Source organism: Schistocerca cancellata, chromosome 3 (genome assembly GCF_023864275.1).
Source record: "Schistocerca cancellata isolate TAMUIC-IGC-003103 chromosome 3, iqSchCanc2.1, whole genome shotgun sequence".
NCBI classification, from domain to species: domain Eukaryota; kingdom Metazoa; phylum Arthropoda; class Insecta; order Orthoptera; family Acrididae; genus Schistocerca; species Schistocerca cancellata.
The window spans coordinates 782,224,106-782,246,628 of NC_064628.1; the positions used below are offsets into that span (position 1 = coordinate 782,224,106).

The 22,523-nt window shown below is 39.1% G+C and overlaps 1 protein-coding gene and 1 pseudogene across 1 annotated transcript in view; both read right to left on the minus strand.

Moving 5' to 3' along the window:
• Nucleotides 1–4,725: 4,725 nt before the first annotated feature.
• LOC126175833 (polycomb protein suz12-B) overlaps nucleotides 4,726–22,523 on the minus strand; it is a 284,519-nt gene continuing 266,721 nt past the window's right edge. Inside the window, exons 11-12 of the mRNA XM_049922834.1 lie at nucleotides 20,943–21,336; nucleotides 4,726–8,739 (exon numbers count right to left, since the gene is read on the minus strand). Of these exons, the coding sequence (XP_049778791.1) occupies nucleotides 8,188–8,739; nucleotides 20,943–21,336 (946 nt within the window). The 3' untranslated portion in view covers nucleotides 4,726–8,187. The remainder of the gene's footprint in view (nucleotides 8,740–20,942; nucleotides 21,337–22,523) is intronic.
• LOC126177878 (5S ribosomal RNA) lies at nucleotides 18,517–18,634 on the minus strand (annotated as a pseudogene).

Sequence of the window (22,523 nt, forward strand, 5' to 3'; positions counted from 1 at the left end):
TTTTCCTTGGATGACAATCAGTCAGGCACTGCTGCCTACATAATACATTGATTTTGACATGCACCTGTAGTACACCGACATCCAGAACCTGGTCTATGTGTGGGGGTATGTTCTGCAGACAACTGCTGAAACCAGCGACACACCAGCAATACACTGTGCCCAAAATGTGCAGCAATTCATCAATACGTCCATAGTTTCCTGCAGGCTCACAATGTCTGCTCAAACAGCTGGAGATTGTTCAATAGGAGCATGTACTTGTTGGTGGGGCATATTTGTACCCTCGAATTAATGTTGTAAACTCTGTTCACCTCTAAATTCCGCACAGTTACTGCCTGCAGAGTAGAAACAAACAGACCTCCTGAGTACCATCTGATTGCCAATAACCACGACAAATTAATCAGTAATACTACGACCTTCAGGGTGTTTAGTTGTCAGTTGTCCCCCCCCCCCCCCCCCCGATGTGTATGTCAATAATTTCGCGTGTAACACAATAAGCTCTATGAAACTGTTCACGGATGATGCTGCTGAACATAAGAAAGTCTCTACAACCCAAAACTGGAAAGACCTGCAGGTAAATAGGTGGAAAGATCTATTACACTATTGGTGATAAATCCAGGGAAACAGTAACAGCTGTAATATAACTGTTCAGAGCAACCTTTAATGAAATGACCATATAAAACTAGTAGTAGGAAACCCAGATGGCGGTCCGAGATTCATTGGGAGAATTTTGAGGAAATGTAATTCACCCATAAAACAGGTAGCTTACAAAACCCATTATCTGGCCAATTATTGTGTGCTGCCCATCAATAAGCGATGCTTAACAATGAGGATTAATATGAGATATAGAGAAAGTACAAAGAAGAGTGGTCCAATGCATAATTGGCTCGTTTGGCAGGAGTGAGAGCATCACAGTTATGCTCATCAGACTCTAGGGGCAAATAGGAAATATATTGAGTACCATGTAAAAATTTTCTCTCAAAATTCTGAGAGCATATATTCCAAGGGTCAGGCAACATAATTCCTCCTCTGCCATAAATCATGATGGCAGTATCGGAAAATGTGAGCTTGACATGACCATTTTCTTGGAAGTTCTTCATGAACAAACCACTTGTGCTGGTTTTGGTTCCTCTTGGAAAACCCAAACAGTTGATTATTGATCAGTTTCTGGCTTGTACAAATGTATCCAGGTTTAATCTCATATTACGATGTTGTGTCTGAATGTTGTATTTCCTCAGTTGAATTTTTGACCATTTCCTTACACCAACTGACAAGCCTGTTCTTGATCTTGGACCAGACTGGCGGAATCCACCAAGAACAAACATTTTTCACAGCTAATTGTTCATGCAAAATCGAATGTACTGCAGTCTTCGATATTTCTAATGCTGATTTTCTTCAATTGTGTTTCACACAGCTTCAATACTTTTTGGAAAACAACGTATTTGGGTACCTTTTCACAGAATTCACCTTTGACTGAAGCACACAATGACAAAATTTCACAGAACAGTACTTATTTTAAGGTGCTCGATTACCAAAAATTCAGTGAATCAGTTTGAGGCATTTTTGCCAAGTTGAGCTGTGTTAGTTATCAAAAGCACTACAACAGCTGTGAGCTGTGTGGACGTTATATTGGAGACCACTTGCATCCCTTCACATTTGATGCCTTTCCCGAAGGTGATAGCGTCTTCCAGAAAGACAACTGTCCATGTCACAAGGCCAGAATCGTACTACAGTGATATGAGGGGCACGGTAGTGAACTCACATTAATGTCTTGACCACCAAACACATCTCACCTGAATACAATTAAACACATTTAGGACTCTTTAACGGTGCCAGGCCCATGTCGCCAAACTTCTGGCCCTTAAATTGTGGGGTTACATGACGTGCATAGACATCTGGCAATGCATACTACCAGAAACCTCCCATGTATTTGTCAAATCGAGGCCACACAGAATCACTGATGTAATAAAAGTTCATCTTACAAAATCTGACTGACTGTCACTTAAGCCTAAGGCAATCACAAGGAATTCATCATAAAGTTTTAATTATCACCTTTAAAAAATGAGGTGTAACCTTGAAACTTTGTGTAGGCATTTGTCTTTTTCTACATATTCATCATTCAGGTGATACATTTTTTCCCAATGATTGACGACTTTGCAGAGACCTTGCTTGTAAATGTCTGCATTTTTGTTATTTAGGAAACATTCTGAATTGAAAATCACATTGGCATCTACATCCACATACATGGTCCACAAGCCACAGTACACTGCATACCGGAGATTACTCTGTACCACTATTCATTATTTCCTTTCCAGTTCCACTTACAAACAAATCCAGGGAAAAGTTACTGTCTACATGTCTTCGTATGATCGTATGAGCCCCAATTTCTTATGTTTGTGGTTCTTACACGAAATGTATGTTTGTGGCAGTAGGGTCATTCTACAGCCAGTTTCAAATGCCAGTTCTCTAAATTTTCTCAATAGTGTTCCTTCCCAGTTGGTGGTGGTTAGTGTTTAATGTCCCGTCGACAACGAGGTCATTAGAGACGGAGTGCAAGTTCGGGTTAGGGAAGGACGGGGAAGGAAATCGGCCGTGCCCTTTCAAAGGAACCATCCCAGCATTGGCCTGAAACGATTTAGGGAAATCACGGAAAACCTAAATCAGGATGGCTGGAGACGGGATTGAACCATCGTCCTCCCGAATGCGAGTCCAGTGTGCTAACCACTGCGCCACCTCACTCGGTTTCCTTCCCAGGATTCCCATTCAAATTCCTGAAGCATCTCCATAATGCCTGCATGCTGTTCGAACCTACCAGTAACAAATCAGGCAGCTCACCTCTGAATTGCTTCCAAATCTTCATTTAATCTGATGATGTATTGATGACAAACACTTGAGCAGTACTCAAGAATAGTTTGCACTATTGTCCTGTATGTGGTATCCTTTACAGATGAACCAGGCTTCACCAAAATTCTGCCAATAAACTAAAATTGACTCTTTGCCTCCCCTACCACAATCCATACACACTCTTTCCGTTTCATATTACTTTGCACCAGTACGAGCAGAAATTTAAACAATGTGACTGTGTCAGGCAGGACACTACTAATGCTGTATCCAAACGTTACAGATTTGTTTTTCTTACTCATCTGAAGTCATCTTGTGTCGTCCTACAGTCACTCAACTTTGACACCTTCCTGTACATTACAGCATCAGCAGCAAATAATGACAGATTACGGCCCATCCTGTGCACCAGATAATTTATGTATAGAGGAATCTTCTCTGGGGCACTCTTGACGATACACTTCTATTTTGTGAACACTTACCAACATACTGGATTCTGTTACTTAAGAAGTCTTTGAGCCACTTACATATCTGGGAATTTATTCCATGCACTCGTACCTTCATTAACAGTGTGCAATGGGGCACCACATCAAATGCTTTCCAGGAATCTAGAAATATGGAATCTGCCTGTTGTCCATCTATATTTCATAGTATATCATGCAAGAAATGGGCAAGGCGAGTTTTGCAAGAGCAACGCTCGCTACAATTGTACTGATTTGTGGACATAAGCTTCTCAGTTTCAAGACAATTTATTATATTCAAATTGAGAATATGTTCAAGGATTCTGCAGCAAACTGATGTTAGGGAAATCCAAAAATGCCTGTTACACAATAGTTTCTATATCTGAAGAAAGAGGAAGTGGCCACTGGTTGCGATGTCAGAATATAAGGATGAGGCAAAATTTGACAAGCCAATGAAGCAGCCCGTGGAACTGTGTCCTGAGCAGTATGAACTACGACTTCATCATGGTGTACAATCATCACCTTGACAACTTCCCAGTCTTGTCAGAGGATTTAGGTTGAATGCTCCTGAGATGTTTTGCCCCCTTACGAGTGTAATCTGTTAGCAGCACACCACGACAGTCTCAAAATCACTCAGTGTCACCTTACACAATTATGGCTGGATCTTTGCCCTTCTTGGAAATGATAATCCATGTTTTGCCTGCCTGCTTTGCTTATTTATTTTGCAGTCATTGTAGTACACCTAGCTGTTATCCGTAGTGACTAGGCAGCTGAGTAAGTAATCTAGATTTGCCTTACACAGCTCCAACAGTTCTGCTGCCTCGGTTCAGCGAAATTTTTGAACTAGTATGATCAGTCGTGGAACCCAGCGGACAAAAACCTTTGTCTCGTTCAAATTTTGTGTAAGAAGTTGAAAACTGACTCGACTGATTTTCACCTTCCGAACTATCAACTCTATTGTGATATGCTGGTCTTCACACACCAGGTCTGACACATCATTCTTTGTCATTCCAATTCGTTTGACCGCACTGGAAACATCTGTGTCACCTAATCACTGTGTAATATTATAGCACACTGTTGCCCTGCTCTTCCACCAACTCAGCACAGATTGTCCCCATTTACAAAAAAAAGAGAGAAACTGAATTACCATATGACAACCCACTATCAGTGGGCAGCACCATTTTGTATTTGGCTCTTCCAGTAGTGTTTTATAGTACTATAATGTGGAGATTTCAGTGTGTAGTAGAGTGCAGATATGTATTTGCAAACAAACTAATTATGTTAACAATATTTTCAACGTGATAATTAAAACTGTATGACTAAACCCCGTATTGTGTAAACTGGGACATATTAAAATGCTATCAAGTATTTGCAAAAGATGAAGATGACTTAAAGGGTTACTTCAGTAATGAATTAAAGACATCTGTACAAATTCTTTTTATTTTTCACTCTCTCATGTAATGTGTAGACATATATCATTTAAAAGTAAACATGAACCAGTAGCCCTAAGGACAAATATAAATTACAAAACACTCGTCATGTATACCACAAACTGCAGTTTTACATCATTACACTAATGGCAGTGTGGAACCCTGATAATTATTATTAATATTAATAATAATTAGAATTATCATTCCTTATTTTCTATAAGGTGTCAAATATTCATTACATTTTATTTGACTGAACACTTTTCAAGGAATGCTGTGTACGCAAATCGTCAACAACGTGGCTTTTCAGTAGATAAACAAGAAATTAAAATTGAGGAAGATATTATATGGTCAGCAGCCTGTTAATTAAATACTCCTTAGCATCAATTTTCCAACAGCATATTTCGAGAAAGAATTGAACTACATAGCCCATCAGTCAGTGACAGCTTTTGTTAACGCTGATTTGTATCTAAGTTAACCACAGAGATACAGCTCTCAAACAGCGTCAATTGTAAGTTAGTGAAATTAAAAAACTCTGTAACTGCATTGCATTATCAATCAGAATGAGAGTTTGTCCAAAAAATTTGAAAACCAATTATTCTTTGTAATATTTCTTATCTGAACCTTCAGCATAGGAAAGTAAATATTTTCACGATTTAAATTTTGTGACACACAATTCTCACTTCTGAATGCAAGCTAAAAACCATGTTCACTATAAAACTTAAATTCTGAACTGCAGAGGTATTTCATTAACCATGCATTATATTTATGTACAGAGCTTTATGGGGAGTTTTATAAATAACCTCTATAGATTATTACCAAGGTACACCTTCAACGTACTGTCACATATTGACTGCAACAGTAAGCCAGTGAAAAATATACAAGGTAAAAAGATACAGTTTCACAACTTTTGAATGTGAAAGTACTTCTATAAGCAGACAGTAAACAAATGCTATTATAGGAACGTGACTGGCATGGTCATCACGCTGCAATACTAGTGTTTAGAGAGATGTCTAAAACAAACAAGAACAGGGTACTGTAAAGGAAAATTGGTGAAGTTTAACCAGATTGTGTTCAACACTATACACACATTCTGAAATGTTTCACCTTTAATTTTATTTTTAGTTTGTTTTTACGCTATTTCTTTGGTCTATCATATCCTTGTAATCCCAACCCCTACACTTTTTTCACCTACTGTGACTTTTCACATCAGTTCTCAGTACTTAATTGTAAGTAATTAAATGTGTTTCCCTTTGTAATGGTATAACATACAGCTCTGTCTAGTAATATGAAATATCAGGAGTCTGAACACACAAGATAAACTACATACTGCAAAACAGAAAAAAAAAAAAAACAGGCTAGTGACCTTACTTTCATGAGACAAAACTGCAGCCAAATGATACTCAGTGTTTCTTTTTTCCAGTTTAAGAAACTGACAATGTCTTGTACATTATTACTCTTTAAGTAGCAGGTTTCTAGCAAAGAATGACAAAGCACACTACTCCTGCCATCACATTTAAGAAATTTATTATTTAAATAACAGCACTGGATGACAGTGGGGTGAAAGTTGTACGGGTGGATTCATAAGGAGAAGGGAAACAACATACACCTGCTCTTTCATTTCCTTGTGGAATGCTTATTTTATTGTTACATAGAGAGTACATTAATAAGTTTTACTGACGCTAAAGTAATTCATACTACTCAAAGAAAATTTTAACACAGTTTTCTCTTCCATCATCAGAAAGTGAGTTTTGCACTATACAATTAGCACAGGTTGCTGACCACTAATTTGTAACAGATACAACAAATTTACAATTTATTTATACACATTTATTTATTTTATTTTCTTACCTTATACAGCTCTCTTTCACAAGCAATTATGTACATATTACAAAAGTGTCACCATCTGATTTGCAGCACACATCTATTTAAAAACTACTCACAGTCAAGTACAGAAACATTTTAAAATTTATTTCACTTTCAAATCAACACCATACATCACAAACAGGCAGTGAACGCTGTAATGGAACAAGCACCATCACACAGCAGGCCGTAGCCATTCCTAGAAACAGGGAATGAGAGGAAAGCATTCCAGTGACTAGATTACTGGAGAAAGAATTGCTGTTTAATAGCACAATGTTTCTCAGTGGGAAACGACATAAATGGCAGTGTAAAAATGAGATCACATTTCAGCACGCACCAGGACAGAAATGTGGATGATTATTGAATTCAATTCATGATAATATTTTATTAGATGGACACAAAGCATGAAATAGAGCTAAAAAATCACAAAACAACAAGACCAAAAAAATCAGATATGCTAAGTATACAAATATACAATATAGTAACACTGCAAATACAGCAGACTAACATCTTTCTTGTATAATTATTCAAAAAAAAAAATTGAAAGAGATTAAAATCAACAAATATTACATCACCGTCATCAAAAAATTTCAAAAGTGTGCATTCAACTGAAATGCATCTATGAGACAGAATCTGTGGAACCCAGATTTGCGAAAGGAAATTAAAAGTTAATTGGTCAAATCAGTTTAAAAAATTACAAATTCGTAAGCAGAAACCAGACACTCACTGGTCACAGCTATTAAAAAAATTAAAGGAAAATTGTCTCAGTAGATGTTATCTCTGTATAAATTTTTCGTACTGCTAAAGTAACTTCAGTAACTGATCAGTTATATTACCTTGGTATACCTTTGTCAATAATATGACAACTGCATTCAGACCTTGTCATCAAAATAATTTTCTAAACAATATTTAATTACTTTTGATTATAGACTTCTTGGCAATTTTTCCCATTGCGTGCCAATTAAGTTAGAAGCAACCTTCCCAAAGCGCTTGAGAGGCTACTTCAGAACAATTAAATAAATAGATTTTTTCCTCAGCAACATTCAATCACACAGCATAACTGCTAATGCATTTCAACAGCTGTAATTACTAAATTTCTTAAAAATGAAAATGATATATAAAATATATTCTACTGACACTCAGTTTCAAAATGGAAGTAACACTTAAAAACAATGATGAAAATCATGGCAGTGATGTTACTCAGACTTCCTATTTTTCTTTTCTTTTTGGGAGCCTGACAATAAAATCTGGGTTCCACTGAGATGTATATATTTGTGTGTAACAGATTTATCACTGTACTAAACATATGACACACACCTGCTGACAAATGCTCGCTGAAAAGTGTGATACTCAGTGAACCCCAATAAAACACGTCGACAGAATGATGTGATGCCAAAAATGTTACACAGACTAGCAATGCACATAAACTGCCACAGCGAAGTTCACCAGACAGGAAGAGTGGCACATAAGACTGGCAAAACCACACACGTGCACATTTCATCACAAGTGGCAAACCATCTTTCAGTATGTCTCATGAGCTTTCCACCCCTTCAGAACAGCCTGCATACAGCTCTAGGAGTTCTTGGCACATTCAGTTCTGGCTAACTGCATAGATGGTTTTGTGTGTCACCAGCAGCCTGTTGCAATTTCCTGCGCTGCTGCTGGGCAGGTGTTGGAGAAGCAGCATCCCCAACTGGTGACTGGCCATTGTGCGTGGTTAAAATGTTTCCATTTGCTACTGAAAGACCGAGCGACTTCCGACGAGCTGGTGGAGGTGGCGGGGGAGGGTGAGGTTCACAGCCTGACTGTGGCTGTTGTTGCACCTTCCCTGGAGACCTTCTGCGCTCTCGTTCGGGGGCAGGGCCAACAGATTTTCTCCTCTGTGGCAGCTGGTGAGCAGGTGTAGGAGTAGAGCTGTCAGCAGCAGACTTGCGACGTGGAAGTGTCGAGGCAGATGGTGACTGCTCTGATCGCCGCTGACGTGGGCCATCGGCTGCTTGCAGTTGTGAAGTGCCATTTGTAGAAGCACTGTGGCTGCCATTTGTAGCAGACATTACTGTTCTGTTTCCACCATTGGGACCAGGACCCTGTTGTTGGCCAGGTGCCGGGCATCCAGCAGGAGGCGATTTGCGCCTAGGAACACACTCACCACCCTGTCAAAAGATCAATACACTGTAATTGCTGTATGTATGTATGTCACCTATTTAAAACTATGTTTTTTTCCCTTTCGTGTACTTCTGGTTCATGTATAGAACAAATAAACACACACTTACATATAAACATACTAGTTTCCATTGCAGCATACACTGAAGAGACAAAAGTCATGGGATAGTGATGTGCACATATACAGATGGTGGTAGTATCGCATACACAAGGTATAAAAGGGCAGTGCATTGGGGGCGGGGGGAGGGGGGGGGGAAGCTGTCATTTGCACTCAGCAGCTTCGTGGGAAAAGATTTCTGACACGATTATAGCCGCACGACACGAATTAACAGACTGGATGCAAAATGGTAGTTGGAGCTATACACACGGGATATTCCATTTCGGAAATCGTTAGGTACTTTAATACTCCGATATCCACAGTGTGAAGACTGTGCCGAAAATACAAAATTTCAAGAATTACCTCCCACCATGGGCAACGCAGTGGCCAATGACCCTCACTTAACAACTGAAAGCAGCAGTGTTTGTGTAGAGTTGTCAGTGATAACAGACAAGGAAAGTTTTGTCAAATAACTGCAGAGGTCAATGTGGAATGTACGATGAATGTATCCGTTAGAGCAGTGTGGCGAAACTTGGTGTTAATGGACTATGGTAGCAGATGACCAATGTGAGTGCCTTTGTTAACAGAATGACATCACCTGCAAGGCATCTCCTGGGCTCATGATCATATCGGTTGGACCTTAGATGACTGGCAAACTGTGGCCTGGTCAGATGAGTCCCAATTTCAGTTGGTAAGAGCTGATGGTAGGGTTTGAACGTGGCCCAGACCCCACGAAGCCATGGATTCAAGCTGTCAACAAGGCACTGTGCAAGTGGTGTTGGTTCCCTGATGATGTGGCTGTGTTTACACAGAATGAAATGGATCCTTTGATTCAAATGAAACCATCATTGACAGGAAATGGTTAGGTTCAGCAACTTTGAGGCCCTTTCCAGTCATTTGCGATGGAATTTTAATGCGTGACAATGCCCCATGTCACCAGGCCACAAATAGTTGAGACTGGTTTGAAGAAAATTCTGGACAAGACGAGAAAATGATCTGGCAGCCCAGATTTCCTGACATGAAACCCATTGAACATTTATGGCACATAATCAACATACTAGTTGATGCACAAAATCCTGCACCGGCAACACACTTGCAATTATGGATGGCTAAATGGGCAGCATGGACCAATATTTCTGTAGGTGATTTCAGACAACACGTTGAGTCCAAGCCATGTGCAGCTGCTGCACCTCGCCGGGCAAAAGAAAGTCTGACATGATATCAGGAGGTATCCCGTGACTTTCATCACCTCATTGTAATTAAATGAGTGAAGAAAACTGACTAGTTAATTGTGGCTTATAGGAAATGGTTATGGCTAAAACAGGCACTAAAAATTAACGTCTTTAAACCACAAACAGCTGTGCCACAACATAATTTAATGCTATCACATTTTATTCCCTTTAGCCACTGACACAGAGGTCACATTAAATAAAAATTAAATGAGACAAACAGTTAAAAATTTAAAAACTGCAGCGATGGAAAATCCAGGATGGAACATAACAATATAACTTTAAGAAAATGAATACACATGTACCACATGAAGTAGTTTTTTCACCGATTGAATGTTCTGTAGTCAACCACCTGTTGTGCAAGGAGCACATAGTTACCTTGGACAGTAAGTTTGTTTCTGCTGGCCACGCTAACTAGGGAAGAGAAAGACAGGGACATTATTTTGACAACTATGTTAGATTTACACAGTTTGCAGCACAGATTATGCATATTTCAAAAACCACCAGTAACAATGTTCATCAATACACTTTTTTTTTTGCAAAATACAGTAACTCGCATAGCTTTGATAGGCTGTTGAAATTCTCCATTTCATATATTGAAAATGAATTTTGTCTAAAGCCTTTTCCTACTAGAAGAAGCATCAACAGCAGGGGAAACACAAATACAAAGAGCTCTGTGCACTTTAAATTAAAAAACTATTTTCACCAGTATCTTATCCATGCACTAATTACCTGCTTATTCTATTGTTGCACCAAAAACTATCCTATTTTGTGGCAGGATGGAAAATTCTTGTTTCCTAACGATCCACTCGAGAATGAGCTGAGGATCTTCCCTGGCATACAGATGTTTAGACCAAGCTGAAGTCCTTTTACTTTTCACCAAGGCAAGTAAAATATCTTGCAGAAAATATAACGGACATTTACAGCAAGACTTTGTCTCCAAAGTGCCTATCTGAATACTAGTGTTAGCAATAAGAGATTGAAAATATTTATAGAACAAGATAAAATAATTGGATACATAAAAAAAATCTAGCAGCCACACAGTGCCAGGAGAAAAATTAAGGAAATGTGCAAGCTTTCAGAGCCAGAAGGCAGAAGGGTTGAAGAGGAAGGAGGAAGGAAGAGTTACGGAAAAATCGCACAGCCCCTCACGTTGAAGGACACTTACCAGAAAGGATGGGAAGGGAAGACATTGCTGGGGACTGCACTGGTTGAGATTCGTAAAGCTGAGAGCTTAAAGGTAGAATATAAGGTAATAAGCAAGACAGAGATCACTAACAAACACTGTGCCAGAGGTAATAAGAATGGAAACCTAAGGGCATTGTGTGTGGAAGACAGGGAAAGAAAGGGATGGGTCAGAAAATCAAAGATATAGAAAACTAAAACGAAATGAAGAAAGGCATAGTTACTGGTAAGAAATGCTGTGATTAAAGAAATTAATATAAATTAAGGCCAGGTGGTTGGCAAGAACCAAGGACATGTTGTAATGCCAGTTCCCACCTGCATAGTTCAGAGAAAGTGGTGTCAGGGGGGGTGGGGGGTGAACACAGATGGCATGGGTGATGAAACAGGTATCAAGGTAACTCTGTGATAGACATACTGCAGTGCTTACATAACAGCTGGTACACAACATGCGACAGCAGTTCACAGGTGGCTCTCTCTTTTACAGTACATGTTCTGCCAGTTACAGAACTGGTATAGTAATTGGCAGGACGAAATTGTGTCTTGGGAAATCAAACCTTGGTGCTGACCGAGTGAGCCCATTGGCTGCATTTGGCTCTTAATGCTTCCTAGTGGCAAACAGTGAAAGCTTACATTCGCCTTTAGGACAAGGAACTGTTTGATTCATTTTGTGTGAAATGCAAAATTTCATGTTAATTATTGAAATTTTTAATCTCGTGTACATTGTCACAGTCTTCACGTCACAATGTGTTAGAGTGCCTAGGCCACTTACGCAGTTCTTATTACCTACAGTTTACAGTCATGAATGACTTCACAAAAAATTTCTCAGTAATAGATGTGTTCTCACCAGACTATCAGTAGTTTTTCCTTAAAAAGGTGTTCCAGTTTTTATTATCTTAACTGATTAACACTATACATTTCTAATACAGAGGACTAAGCAGACAGGTTGGTCCCATCACACGTTTATCGCCAATGGCTGCACAAACGTGACAGACACTGGTTTCCTTCATTAACTCTGAGCTGAATTTGATCTTTAAATAACTCTTTCGAGACATTTTTATCCAATTACATCAATTTATGAGTAGCTTTGAATTTTTAGGGACATTCCTTTCAGTCAATTGAATCTATTACTAACACAAATACTTGTAATTATATTTCACATATCTGGAAGTGCAGTAGTATTTATTAATGGATTGCACTGGAGCTTTTTTCAAATGAGAGCTGTAGTAACATTAACAAACAAACACACAATAACCAAAACATGGGAGCAGTGCACACAGAACTACTGTCAGTAAGCTTTTGCTGTCAGTGACCAGAAATCACTACGAGCTGCAGACCGAAGGCCAGTTGAGTGCATCCTATCAGCACCAAGATTTGCTGTCCCTAGACACTAGTGTAGGAGAGTGGGTAGGGCAAGCCATACAGCAGAGAGAGCCACAGGGGTAGGAGTTATGGGGTAGGGAAATAGGTGCAGGAGGTATTCTTGGTGTCGTGGGTACAATATCAGACAGAATGGACCTCATTTCATGGCATGACTTTAGGAAGTCATAGCCTTGTCGATGTAGCTGATTAATACAATCAACATGAGGACAGTAGTGAGTCACAAGAGATGTCAGGGTGTGTATGCAGACAACAAAAATTTAAAAGAAAATAAAAAATTTCAGGTCTTCCAGTTAAAAAACTGAACTTTTTCCCCACTAGAAAATAATTTTCTTCCAAGGTGAAAATACACTTTTTCCATGATAAGCAATAGTGTACTTCCCCTCGGAGCTGTAAAAATATCAATTCTTTGAATGGCGAAGGTTCTATACACCAGCGTAGAACTTCCTGGCACTTTAGAAAACGAAACTCGGTGAAGAAATAAATGTGTTTTGGGAAGATCTTTGATATGCAGCAACATGTACACTGCATATTTTCGTATTACAAAAGTATAAATCTGAATTCCACCAAACACAGCACATTAGTTTCCAAAGCAGTGAAATAGAGATTGCAATGCGCTTTTGTAGAAAATAATAGCTCATGACATGATCTCGCCGACCAATGGCAGCAGATATTCAGAGCATAGGACACGTGACGTAGTCAACCAATAACATCATCACTGTATAGCAGAGTGAACACACAAATAGAAAAAGTTAACAGTTTAAATTAACAAACATCGTGTAGCTACAAGAAAAGCTGAGCTTTCACACATAATATTGGTCTTTGTAGCGTGTGTTACACTTTAAGATACATCACACAAATGTGTCACAAAAATTTTAAACAATGACATTAATGTCCAGTCTTCTGCGCTTGAAATTGTTCCAAGTGGCTGGACCTCAAAATGTTAAGTTTTAAATGAGAGTCAAAAGCGCTGTGATTTAAAAAATTCATTGTACATTCTCACACGTAACACAATCCATCCTGTGTAAAAGGAAATTTCCTACGAAAATAATGCTTTTCAAAGAACCATTTGGAATATTTTCTCATGACCTCTTAGACGTGGGCTCATTTCAGCAGCTGTTAGAGAGCGTCAGAAAATAGGTGTTACTATGCATGGGCAGCTATGACGACGTAGGATGCCCATATGCTCATACACACACACATTAAGAAATCTAACATGATGTCATAAAAGAAATAGGACATCAGAGGATACTCCAAGAGCATAGGAATTTCGTAAACCATACTAAAATGCATAATTCGGCTTAAAGAACACATTCATATGTCCAAATTCACAATGAAGTAGGCCCAAACATGATAGTAAGCTTCTCTGTGTGCTTTTATGGATTCAAATTTTCTTGGAGTACTAATACCATATTGTCTCATGTTTGGTTCTTTATCATGGCTAATGACATGCTAGGAGATGAAAATGGGCACTCGAGATTCAGTGAATAGTTGAAACTAGCAAATAGTGTTTAATGAAATGCTTTGTTTCTTATAAATTTATTGCATCTGCAGAAAAGATTAATAAAAGCCACATTTGTATTAAGCAAAGCAACAAAAATAATTTCATTGTTGTGCAAGGCAAATTGATGCTCGACTGCCAAAAATGTGGACACAAAATAAAATCTTAATTCACTTGGTAGCTCCAGGCCACAGAAATCCATTTTGTTTTCATTCGACATGTGAACTGTAAATGAAGAGGAAACAGCAACATCACTAAATGTAAACACAGGTCACTATCCCCCTCTCCACAACAACCCAGAGTGCTCTGTGAATGTGTGAATCTGGCACCTTGGGCGCACCAGAAAAAAATTTCTGGGTAGCATGACTGCTTCTTGCAACTGCTGCAGCCACACTTCAAGTAGCTAGAAATGGTAGAAGGTACTGCTCATACACAACTCAACTGCACATGATCCTGCTGGCGACTGCTCAAAACGAATTTAATGTAGACAGTTGTGATGTCATGCTCATCGGAAGCAGTTTGCTCTTATGAAGTATTCCATAGTTTCCGTCCTAAAACCTTTGACACATTTATTGACATTTTATTGCTGCAGTATTATTCTGCAGTAGCAGGATACAGTAAAATTCTTTTTTAGACTATCAGTTCTTCTTACCAGTAAAAATTACAAAAACTTAAGATTAAAACAATGAACAATTTCTGGAATTCCAAAAAATTCCCGGGTTCTTCCCGGTTTTCTCCCAGATAAAAAGATTCCTGGATTTTTCCCAGATTGCCTGGTTGTACCTGAGTGTATACAAGCCGGATATACTTCTAGGTAATTTTTTGGTGGGAACAGCAGTATCAGGATTAAATGTGATGGCCCGGGAAATCTGCTACTGAACTAGGCTGTTGGTCTAATTACATCCAGAGAAGGCAGAAGTGAGAATGGTGGTGGTGGTTGTGGTTGTTGTTGTTGTTGTTGTTGTTGTTGACTTCTTCTTCTTCTTCTTCTTCTTCAGTCCAGAGACTGGTTTGATGCAGCTCTCCATGCTACTCCATCTTGTGCAAGCTTTTTCATCTCCCACTATCTACTGCAGCCTACATCCTTCTGAATCTGTTTATTGTATTCATCGCTTGGTCTCCCTCTATGATTTTTACCATCCACACTGCCCTCCAATACTAAATTGATGATCCCTTGATGTCCTACCAACCGATCCCTTCTTCCTAGTCAAGTTGTGCCACAAATTTCTCTTCTTCCCAATTCTATTCAATACCTCCTCATTAGTTATGTGATCTACCCATCTAATCTTTAGCATTCTTCTGTAGCACCACATTTCGAAAGCAGCTATTCTCTTCTTGTCTAAACTATTTATCGACATGTTTCACTTCCATACATGGCTACACTCCATACAAATACTTTCAGAAACTACTTCCTGACACTGAAATCTATACGCGACGTTAACAAATTTCTCTTCTTCAGAAACGCTTTCCTTGCCATTGCCAGTCTACATTTTGTATCTTCTCTACTTCGACCATCATCAGTCATTTTGCTCCCCAAATAGAAAAACTCATTTACTACTTTAAGCGTCTCATTTCCTAATCTGATTCCCTCAGCATCACCCGATTTAATTCGACTACATTCCATTATCCTCATTTTGCTTTTGTTGATGTTCATCTTATATCCTCCTTTCAACACACTGTCCATTCCGTTCAGCTGCTCTTCCAAGTCCTTTGCTGTCTCCGACAGAATTACAATGTCATTGGCGAACCTCAAAATTTTTATTTCTTCCCCATGAATTTTAATTCCTACTCCAAATTTTTCTTTTGTTTCGTTTACTGCTTGTTCAACATACAGATTGAATAACACCAGGGATAGGCTACAACCCTGTCTCACTCCCTTTCCAACCACTGCTTCTCTTTCATGCCCCTCGACTCATAACTGCCATCTGGTTTCTGTACAGATTGTAAATAGCCTTTCGCTCCCTGTATTTTACCCCTGCCACCTTCAGAATTTGAAAGAGAATATTCCAGTCAACATTGTCAAAATGCTTTCTCCAAGTCTACAAATGCTAGAAATGTTAAGTTCGCCTTTCCTTACTCTGTCTTCTAAGATAAGTCATAGGGTCAGTATTGCCTCACGTGTTCCAATATTTCCTGTGGAATCCAAACTGACCTTCCCTGAGGTTGGCTTCTACCAGTTTTTCCATTCAACTGTAAAGAATCCGTGTTAGTATTTTGCAGCTGTGGCTTATTAAACTAATAGTTCGATAATTTTCACATCTGTCAACACCTGCTTTCTTTGGGATTGGAATTATTATATTCTTCTTGAAGTCTGAGGGTATTTTGCCTGTCTCATATATCTTCCTCACCAGATGGTAGAGTTTTCTCAGGGCTGGCTCTCCCAAGGCCGTCAGTAGTTCTAATGGAATGTTGTCTACTCCCGGGGTCTTGTTTCGACTTAGGTCTTTCAGTGCTCTGTCAAACTCTCCACGCAGTGTCCGATCTCCCATTTCATCTTCATCTACATCCTCTTCCATTTCCATAATATTGTCCTCAAGTACATCGCCCTTGTATAGACCCTCTATATACTCCTTCCACCTTTCTGCTTTCCCTTTGCTTAGAACTGGGTTTCCATCTGAGCTCTTGATATTCATACAGGTGGTGCTCTTCTCTCCAAAGGTCTCTCTAATTTTCCTGTAGGCAGTATCTTACCCCTAGTGATATAAGCCTCTACATCCTTACATTTGTCCTCTAGACATCCCTGCTAACCCATTTTGCACTTCCTGTCGATCTCATTTTTGAGACGTTTGTATTCCTTTTTGCCTGCTTCATTTACTGCATTTTTGTATTTTCTCCTTTCATCAATTACATTCATTCAATATTTCTCCCATTACCCAAGGATTTCTATTAGTCTTAGTCTTTTTACCTACTTCATCCTCTGCTGCCTTCACTATTTCATCTCTCAAGGCTATCCGTTCTGATTCTACTGTATTTCTTTCCCCCATTCTTGTCAATCGTTCCCTTATGCTCTCCCTGAAACTCTGTTCAACCTCTGGTTTAGTCAGTTTATCCAGGTCCCATCTCCTTAAATTCCCACCTTTTTGCAGTTTCTTCAGTTTTAATCTACAGTTCATAACCAATAGATTGTAGTCAACGTCCACATCTGCCCCTGGAAATGTCTTACAATTTAAAACCTGGTTCCTGTATCTCTGTCTTACCATTATATAATCTATCTGAAACCTTCCAGTATCTCCAGGCTTCTTCCATGTATACAACCTTCTTTCATGATTCTTGAACCAAGTGTTAGCTATGATTAAGGTATCCTCCGTGAAAATTCTACCAGGTGGCTTCCTCTTACATTCCTTACCCCCATTCCATATTCACCTACTATGTTTCCTTCTCTTCCTTTTCGTACTATCGAATTCCAGTCACCCATGACAATTAAATTTTCATCTCCCTTCACTATCTGAATAATTTCTTTTATCTCGTCATATATTTCATTAATCTCTTCGTCATCTGCAGAGCTATGTGTTCACTATGCTGTTTGTAGTAGCTTACCCGTATTCCTATTTTTGTATTCATTATTGAACCTACTCCTGCATTACCCCTATTTGATTTTGTATTTATAATCCTGTATTCACCTGACCAGACGTCTTCTTCCTCCTGCCACTGAACTTCACTAATTCCCACTATATCTAACTTTAACCTATCCATTTCCCTTTTTAAATTTTCTAACCTACCTGCCCGATAAAGGGATCTGACATTCCACGCTCCGACCCGTAGAACACCAGTTTTCTTTCTCCTGATAACAACGTCCTCCTGAGTAGTCCCAGCCTGGAGATCCGAATGAGGGACTATTTTACCTCCGGAATATTTTACCCAAGAGGATGCCATCATCATTTAAACATACAGTAAAGCTGCATGCCCTCGGTATGGTGGTATATTGCTGTAAAGAATCTACATCTGAACAAAAACATTTGTCTTAAATGCCAGCCCTTTATGGGAGTGAACACCTGACATGGAAAGGATGGCAACTGTCAAAAAAATGTAGGTACTGTTGTTTATTAGTAGGTTTAATGTGAACAGGAAGTATGTAGCTGACCCATCAGTGAGAATGAGATCCACATCAAATGGGAGTCAGTATAGGACCATATGAGATTTAATCTGGAGAAAATATTTATTGGGGAAAAAAAACTCCTGAACAGGCCATGAAGGCCCAATGGTACCGACTGGCCGCTGTGTCATCCTCAGCCCATAGGTGTCACTGGATGAGGATACTGAGGGGCATGTGATCAGCACAACACACTCTCAGCTTTATGTCAGTTTCAGAGACCGGAGCCGCTACTTCTCAATCATGTAGCTCCTCAGTTTGCCTCACAAGGGCTGAGTGCACTCTGCCTGCCAACAGCACTTGGCATACCAGATGCTCACCCATCCAAGTGCTAGCCCAGCCCAACAGCACTTAACTTTGGCGATCCAAAGGGAACCAGTGTCACCACTGTGGCAAAGCCATTGGCAAGAATATTTAGTGATACCTAAAATTTTAACACATCGGCCTGACCTCGAGGCCATATAACAAATATGTCATCAATATATCTAAAACAAACCCGGGCTGAAGGCTAATGGATCCCAGTAAAGCCCTTTTCAACCAACACATGAAAAGCTAGATGTAGGAAGGAGCCATCCTGGTCCCCATGGCCGTGCTCTTAATCTGTTTGTCTGTCAACCACAGAAAGGTAAAGCAATTGGTTGTTAAGTATAAAGTTGATTAAGGTGAGCAGGAAGGATATCATAAGTTTGGGATCATGTGGGCACTGGTTGAGGTTATGTTCAGCAGCAGACAGACCACGAACATGGGGAATTATGATAGGGGTGGACTCAGTAGTGACAAGCATGGTGTGTGGAGGAAGGGGGATGGCACAGGAAATACTGGTATCTTTACCATACCTTCTAAGCTGCGTTACTGCAAATGCTAACGCTATTCTTGAATCTGAAAATTACAACAAGAATTCTCTATCAGACGTGATCCTTTTCTTCTTTGATGTACTATCAGTGAAATTTCAAGTGTTTTTGTATTGCAGCAACCTGTATGTCTAACTATGTAACTGCCCATCCTGCGAATCACCACCTTTAGCACAGTCGTCTGTTGTCATTTTAGCGTTGTGCTAAAAGATTTAAGTCAACTTCAAAACCAATGATTTTTACAATTATAGCGTTCTTCAACCATAGATTTTAAATAAGAAGAAACCCTCATAAAAAAGTATGTTTTAAACGTATCAGGACCACTGCATAATTTAATGCTGTGTCTCTCTCTCTCTCTCTCTCTCTCTCTCTCTCTCTCTCTCTCACACACACACACACACACACACACGCGTGCCTGGTAGGTATGCACTCTATTTCATTTACATGTCGTTCAAATATGAAACAAATTACACACAAAATACAGTAGGTACAAAAAAATGCATGTATATATTCAACTGTTATGAACTGATAAATTCAGAAAAATGATCCTTGTATCATCTGTTGGTGAATAGTATTATTACTATTATTTTTATTACAACTATAACTATTTGGTATCAAAGAACAGTTCCAGTTGCACTTTTATTTTGTATCACAAAATAGGCAGCCTGTCTGAATACCTCCACTGCACTTGGCTCTTAACCTCTTGAAAATGGCCTTGGTGGCTGAAAACAAGTTGTGATGATAGAAAATAGAAGCGCACTTTGTGCAGCTTTTTGATTCCAAGTAATTACTACAGCTCTGGACCCTGCCCCAACATGTTCTACATACTGAACAAGAAATTTATTATTATATTTATTATTAATGTAAACTATATAAATAACACCTATGAATCAATATGAAATGACAACCAGAAATAATGTATCATCTAATAATACGATAGTTCTTTAGCACAATAATAACAATCTGTGATTTTAAAACTAAATATTTCAGATAGAGAAATGTCATTGCAGAAATGTAGAAACAAGTTTGCTGGGGCCACTTCAAATTAGGTAGCACTGCAGATGGCTAAAACTGAACAGATGAAATAACCAGAAAACATAAAACCAATAATTTGTTGTTTCAGTCCCTCTATTCTATTTCCACTACGCATTTCAATAGTTATCTCAACATTATTTCACTGTCAAACTTTGAAAATTCAGGATGTAATATGAAAATATTATGAGAAGAATAGTTGCTACTCACCATATACTGGAGATGCCGAGTCGCAGATAGGCACAACAAAAAGACTGTCATGAAATAAGCTTTTGGCCAACTTGGCCTTTGTCTAAAATAGACAAAACACACACAGACAACCACAGTCTCTGGCAGCTTAGTCTGGACTCAGCTGGCAGAGCCTGTGACCATGTTTGGGCAAGTTGCATTTGCATGTGTATGCATGTATGTGTGTGCTGTCTATTTTTGACAAATGCCTTGTTGGCCGAAAGCTTATTTTGTGACAGTCTTCTTGTTGCGCTTATCTGCGATTCAGCATCTCTGCTATATGATGTGTAGCAATTATCCTTTTCATAATATTGTTACATTATTTCATTGTGTTTTGAATAAGTGAATTTGTATTTTCATGAATTTTTACAGTTTTTCTGTAATCTGAAGCAGTGGACAAAAACAAAAGCACCAGTGATGGCTTTCGTCATCAACTTGTTCCTTCGTCTAGTTTATTTTATTGACTTACAGTGCAACAGGCAGATAATGTGAATGTATATTGAAGATACAGAAACAGAACTCTTTTTCATCACTAGACTATAGCAAATGTAGTTAGGACACTGTAAAAACAAACGTGATTAAACAAATTTCGGTTCTCCTCACCTGATGCGGGCTCGCTATGCCACCTTGCAGCTGTTGGTGTGAAGAGACTGAAGGCCCTGACTGTGATGATGCAGGAGCTGTAGCAGTTTTTGGTGGTGATTTTCGGCGTGGAGTTGGAGGAGCTTCACCACCAGCTGCTCCTTGAAGCTCCCACATTTTGCGTTGTGTCTGCCATGACTCTTGTAATATATTGCGTACATCACCACTTTCACTAATAAGTTCTTGTAAGCGCTGAATGGTTGTGTAGTGTGTAACAGGACTCACCAGACCAAAGTCAAACAAGCTACACATGTGAAGCACAAAATTGCGATATAAATTCTTCTGCAACAGCTCCTTTCCCTTAGCTTGCAAAAACATTGTACAAGCCAATGGAATCTGGCAGTCACCAACATATCTGTAAAATAAAAAGCAAAAGTGAGTCATCTGATTGTGACCTCATCAGCAAATTTAGGTACAAGGTCAAATTCATCACAAAAGCTTTAGATTTAAAAATTATACATCAGTATAGTAAAATATCAATAATATATAAACTTAATGATGCACAGCAAGTGGTTAGTGATCTGACAGCTGTCTTCTTGAGGTGTGAAAATAATTGATAGAAAAGCTTACTGAATGATTAGATCTATACATCATAATGAAACTTAAAAGTTTAGTGTCTAGCTGACACTGAGGTTCCTACAAATAAAGCACTAGCTCAATTGAACATGGAAGGGAAAGGACAACAGCTGCTGTCTGATTGAATAAATTATTCACACACTCTGCTACAGAGATATTAGAATGCCAAAGGAAAGGGGGAATGGGCAAATTGTATCCCAGTTTGAATCTTACAAATTCTACCAATTACTATCACTAAGTGATTGATTACAACCACATTTGCTCCAACACATTCAGAATTGCATGCAGCTCCAAAATACGTATGTATATAAATATAGAACGCAAATGCTAATATTTAATATCCAACTAGATAAAAATAACGACACTCAAAGGAGTCATCCCTGGTCAAGAAATGAATATGAGCTGTAGTAAAACTGTTTTGTTTATGCAAAATTTTATAAAATTAAAACTGGAGATTATCAAGACAATGGAAAAACCTCACATCCGCTGAAAGAACCACAATCCACCACATAAAAATTGATCCCGATCTTGCAATCCTACCTGCTGCCAAAGGCTCCACCACTTGTTTTGAACCACAAGGATTACCTGGAAGAAGGATTCCGCCTGCTGTCAGATTTATCCACCTACAAACCTTGCCACTGTGATCCCATTACAGAAATCCAGCAGGAACTCCAGTGTCTCCTCAAATCCTTACACCCATCCCAGAACCTTTCCCTGGAGTCCATCTCTCTCCTCACCCCTACCACTTCCCATACTCCTACCTTCTAAATGCTTCCTAAAGTCCATAAACCCAACCACACAGGACGCCCCATAGTGACTAGTTACTGTGCCCCCCCCCCCCCCCCTGAGAGAATCTCTGCTCTTTTAGACCAACACCTTCAGCCCATTACTGGCAGCCTATTCCACTATATAAAAGATACCAACCATTTCCTCCACCAACACTCAACAGTTTGCCCTTTACCACAT